At 36.2% G+C, this 5,596-nt stretch overlaps 1 protein-coding gene across 1 annotated transcript in view; it reads right to left on the reverse strand.

The window, feature by feature from the left end:
- The window catches only part of LOC110453431, a 20,278-nt gene that overhangs the window by 11,186 nt on the left and 3,496 nt on the right, over positions 1-5,596 (reverse strand). The window contains exon 2 of the mRNA XM_021502374.1: positions 789-905. Coding sequence (XP_021358049.1) covers positions 789-905 — 117 coding nt within the window. The remainder of the gene's footprint in view (positions 1-788; positions 906-5,596) is intronic.

A 5,596-nucleotide genomic window follows, 5' to 3' on the forward strand; every position in this document is an offset into this window, starting at 1 on the left:
AGGGTCAAGAAATTCACAATTTTGGTAAAGCACCTTAAGGAAGACCCATATATGAAGAGTATTTTATTCTACCATATCTGGGTCTTGAGAAGAAGATTTTTGAAATTTTAGTCAATTTGACCCTTTTTGGCCCCGCCCCTCAGGCCCCTGGGGGCTTGGGACTAAACCGGACACTATTTTTGCTGACCTTCGTCCATGGAAAGTCCCTGCAAAATTTCATTGAAATTGGTTCAGGGGATTTGGAGAAGATTTTTGAAATTTTAGTCAATTTGACCCTTTTTGGCCCCGCCCCTCAGGCCCCTGGGGGCTTGGGACTAAACCGGCCTCTGTTTTTGTTGACCTTTGTCCATGGAAGGTCCCTGCAAAATTTCATTGAAATTGGTTCGGGGGTTTTGGAGAAGAAGTCGAAAATGTAAGTTGTTTACGGACGCACGACGGACAAAAGGCGATCGCAACAGGTCACTTGAGACTTTGTCGAGACTTTGTCTCAGGTGACCTAAAAAGTTAACGCCAGATGGACAGATGCCGGGCAAGGGCATAAGCTCACAAGGCCCTTCAGGCCAGGTGGGTTTAGGAGTTATATTGACAAATTTTTATCTACAGACATAGAGGGCGGGACAGAAATTTTTGTTTGTTAACTTTTGGTTTGTAGGGATGAATTGTTTTTGTTGACAAGAGAAGTAAACGTTTCTGTCAACAGAAGATATGAACATGTTGCTTGCAATCAAAAACATGGTTCACATACTTGGGATCAATCAGAGTCCCAAGTTCTCAACTATCTTACATACGTCAGAGGGCGTTTGTGGATTGTCCTCGTCAATGATCTCATTGTATGATGTGTTGCGCTTGGTCTCTGTGGAACCTTTTGGATCCTCATCATCCTCATCCAGAGAGTCCCCGGTACTCTGTTAAAGAAGATAACAAGTAAAAAGGTTATAGAAGACAGCAGTTAACAGAATAAATGGTTATAGCAGGTTAACAGGTTATATTTGTCAGCAAGTTAACAATTATCATATAGGGATTGAATCTGGATTTTTGCAGTGTTCATGCAAGTATGAACGGGAAAAAAACTACTTGATGATTAGGTATCTACCACAAAAGATGCCTACAAGTTCTCTTTTTATCCAGGAATTTACCTTCTTTCAAGTCCTCACTTGAAGGTTACCACCAGTCTCTCTACTAATTTTGCATCCCCATTAGTTATGTACATAGTTTTTATATTATAGAAAAACGGGGATTTAGAAAATTTAAAAGTAGTCCCATGGAAAAAAATGCCTTCGTAATAATATTAACAGCTGTCACATGAAAGGCCAATCACAGAACATGAAACAAGGCACAAAATCGAATTATAGCTATATACACAGCAGTTATAGCAGGTTAATAGTTCACATTGGTTGGCAGATTTACAATTATTATAGCTACATGTATACAGACAGCAAATTAACAGGTTGTAATAGACAGGTTTACAGGTTATAATAGACAGGATAAAACAGACTGGTTAACAGGTTAAGATAGACAGGTTAACAAGTTATAATAGACAGGACATGTACAGGTTATAATAGACAGGTTAAAACATACAGGTTAACAGGTAATAATAGACAGCAAGTTAACAGGTCAAAACAGACAGGTTAACAGGTTATAATAAACAGGACATGTACAGGTTATAATAGACAGGTTAAAACATACAGGTTACCAGGTAATAATAGACAGCAAGTTAACAGGTTAAAACAGACAGGTTAACAGGTTATAATAAACAGGACAGGTTAACAGGTTTTAATAGACAGAACAGGTTATAATACACAGATTAACATGTTAAAACAGACAGGTAAACAGGTTATAATAGACAGGTTAAGAGCTTATACTAGACAGCAAGTTAACAGGTTATAATAGACCGGTTAACATGTTAAAACAGACAGGTTAGGTAATAATAGACAGCAAGTTAACAGTTCAAAACAGACAGGTTAACAGGTTATAATAGACAGTTTAATAGGTCAAAACAGACAGTATAACAGGTTATAATAGACAGGTTAGCAGGTTATAATAGTCAGTTTAACAGGTTAAAACAGACAGGTTAACAGGTTATAATAGACAGGTTAAGAGCTTATAATAGACAGCAGGTTAACAGGTTATAATAGACCGGTTAACATGTTAAAACAGACAGGTTAACAGGTTATAATAGACAGGATAACAGGTTATAATAGACAGCAAGTTAACAGGTTATAATAGACAGGTTAGGTTAACAGGTTAAAACAGACAGGTTAACAGGTTAAATTAGGTTGCCTTACAAGTTATAATAGACAGGTTAACATGTTTTAATAGACAGGTTAATACAGACAGGTTAACAGGTTATAATAGACAGCAAGTAAACAGGTTTAAACAGACATGTTAACAGGTTATAATAGACAAGACAGGTTATAATAGACAGGTTAACAGGTAAAAATAGACAGCAAGTTAACAGGTTATAATATACAGCAAGTTAACATTTTATAGCAGGTTAACAGGTCGAATTTGTTAACTTAAATTATGAACACATCTGTAATTGTAATCAGTATTTTTTGTAGATTTTGGACAAGTGAGTTTCGGATTCATTGTTTATAAAAAAGAGGTCAAACAAGATCAACAAGTTCTACACAAAATACTCCGTTAAATCTGCCTTGTGCAGATCTGCATCTCACAATAATCCACATAGTTCCTAAACGGTTCCTTGTTTTCAATTCTTTGATTTACTTCTCCTAGTCTGCATTTTGTGATTTTTTTGTTTTATTTTGAGTTCAAAATCACCTAGTTGTCATCTCTCTCTCTCATCAGCCTGTCACTTGTAATGAAGGACATTCCCAACCACCCAACCTTATCCCAACACGTGTATTGAACAATTCAAGTTTTTGACCCCCTATGTGTAAAAGATGCGGATTAATTAGGTTGCCTTACAAGCGTCAGCTGTAGGGAATTGGGAATTTCCCTTTAGCTCAGCGGTAGAGCAACAGGCTGGAGAGCCATAACGGTTGCGGGTTCAAGCCCCGGCGACGGCACTATCTGAATCACTATTCCTCGTCCTACTATATATGTACTGCATTGATTTAAAAAGAAGACCTCAGCAGCCTTTGTATGATCCACATCGGGCGGTTCAGAGGCTGGTTACCATGAGATCAGTACCACATCTGTTAACATTTCTGATAACATTGCTAACACATCCTGTGTGGGTCTCTTTTTAATGTTACTCGTTAGTCCTATATTGTTATATGGATCTGAAATATGGGGTTACGAAAATATCAAAATAGTAGAACAAACTCATTTGAAATTTTGCAGACGAATTTTGGGCCTGAGAACTTCGACTCCAAACTTTATGATATATGGTGAATTAGGTCAATATCCTCTTGAGATAGCTGTTAAGTTGAGAATGCTGACTTTTTATAACTCACTCTTAACGAATACCTCTAAACTTAGTTGCCATATGTATAGGTTAATGTTCAAACTTCAAGCCAATAATTTGTGTAAGTTTAAATGGTTAGAATATATAAAAATGTGTTTTGATGAAGTCGGACAAAGTTTTATTTTTATAAAACAGGAACCTACTAGTAAATATTATATTAAAAACACTGTCAAACACATTTTTATTGATCAATTTTTACAAAGATGGCATGCAAACATTCAAAATTCATCACGAGGTGAACTCTATGGTAAATTTAAGAAGAAACATGTACTTGAGCCTTATTTGACTCGCCTTTCTGAAAAAAACAGATCAATATTATGCAAATTTAGATGTTCTAATATGAAATTTCCCATTGAAACGGGTAGATGGCATAATATCCACAAACAAGACCGAAAATGCACTCTATGTAAAAATGAGATAGGCGATGAATTTCACTATTTATTCAAATGTACAAATTTAATAATTGTAGAGCTTAGAGAAAAATATATACCTCTGTACTATAGAAAAAATCTGTCTCAAATTAAAATGAGTGGTCTTTTGTCATTTTGCAACACGACAGTATTAAATGGAATTTGTCTTTAGTTGGAAAAAATTAACAAACTGCTGTAATATGTATCATGATTACTGTTTTGTGTACTTGCCATCCATTTTGTAATCACATGTGTATTATTATACTCTGATACCTCATGTTGTACATTTTAATGTATCTGAGGAAAACCAATAAACTTGTAAACTTGTAAACTTGTATTTGGAAGTCAGATATATATATGTCTCCAGAATCACTGCTATTTCACTTGTTAATTGATTTGTCTTGCCAATGATGGTAAAATTTTGTTACATAAAAGTTTTACGGTAGAATTAACTAGAACTGTATGCTAAAGGCTATCTAATGCCCCCTGTTCCCAAATAAACAACAGGCTCAATGGGCCTGAATCGCTCACCTGGTATAAATCTCACACTTGTAATCTTAAAAGTGGACTAATATACAGCTTAGTTCGATTCATTTGAATCTATTAAATGATTTAAACATATGACGCCATTGACCTTGAAAGTCGAACAAGGACATTAAGTTGAACAGAGTTTAAAGCCTTCCATCCCAGCATGCTTCTGGCTAAATATCATTACCCTGGACATTTTGAATATATTCAGAACAAGACATTTAAAGATTTTAACATATTTGATCCCTGTGACCTTGAATATGAGCAAAAGTCATTTGTTTGAACAAACTTTGTAGCCCTTCATCCCAACATGCTACTAACAAAATATCATCATCCTAAGGCCTTTTGATTATTGAGAAGTTGTTTAAAGGTTTTTAATATGTTTGATCCCTGTGACCTTGAAAATAGATGAAGGTCATTCATTTGAACAAACTTAGAAGCCCTTTATCCATGCATGCTACTGACAAAATATCATCATCCTAGGCCTTTTGATTATTGAGAAGTTGTTAAAAGGTTTTAAACATATTTTACTCCTGTGACCTTGAAAATCGGTGAAGGTCGTTTGTTTGAACACACTTGGTAGCTCTTTATCTGAGCATGATACTGGTCAAATATCATTATTCTAGGCCTTATTGTTACTGAGGAGAAGTCGTTTGAAGATTTTAACACATTTGGCAATTGTGACCTTGAAAATGGGTGAAGGTCATTTATTTGAACAAACTTGGTAGCCCTTTATCCCAACATGCTCTGGCTCTCTTGGTTATTCAGAAGAAGTTGTTTAAAGTTGACGCCGGATGGACGGACGATAGACACCGCACGACGGCATAAGCTGCCCAAAGGGGCCAGTTGAGCTAACAAGAACTGTAAGCTAAATACTAACTAATACCCCCCCCCCATCTTCCATATAAACAAGAACTATAAGCTAAAGGCTAACTAATACCCCCTGTTCCCATATAAACTAGAACTGTAAGTTAAATACTAATATACTAACTAATACCCCCCCCCCCCTCATATATAAATTAGAACTGTAAGCTAAAGGCAAGCTTATATCCCCTGTTCCCATATAAACTAGAACTGTAAGCTAAAGGCTAACAAATACCCCCTGTACCCATATAAACTAGAACTGTAAGCTAAATACTAACTAATACCGCCCCCCCCTCCCTCCCATATAAACAAGAACTATAAGCTAAAGGCTAACTAATGCTCGACCCCCCCCCCCCCCCCCCCA

This window comes from Mizuhopecten yessoensis, unplaced genomic scaffold, assembly GCF_002113885.1.
Source record: "Mizuhopecten yessoensis strain PY_sf001 unplaced genomic scaffold, ASM211388v2 scaffold7285, whole genome shotgun sequence".
NCBI classification, from domain to species: Eukaryota; Metazoa; Mollusca; class Bivalvia; order Pectinida; family Pectinidae; genus Mizuhopecten; species Mizuhopecten yessoensis.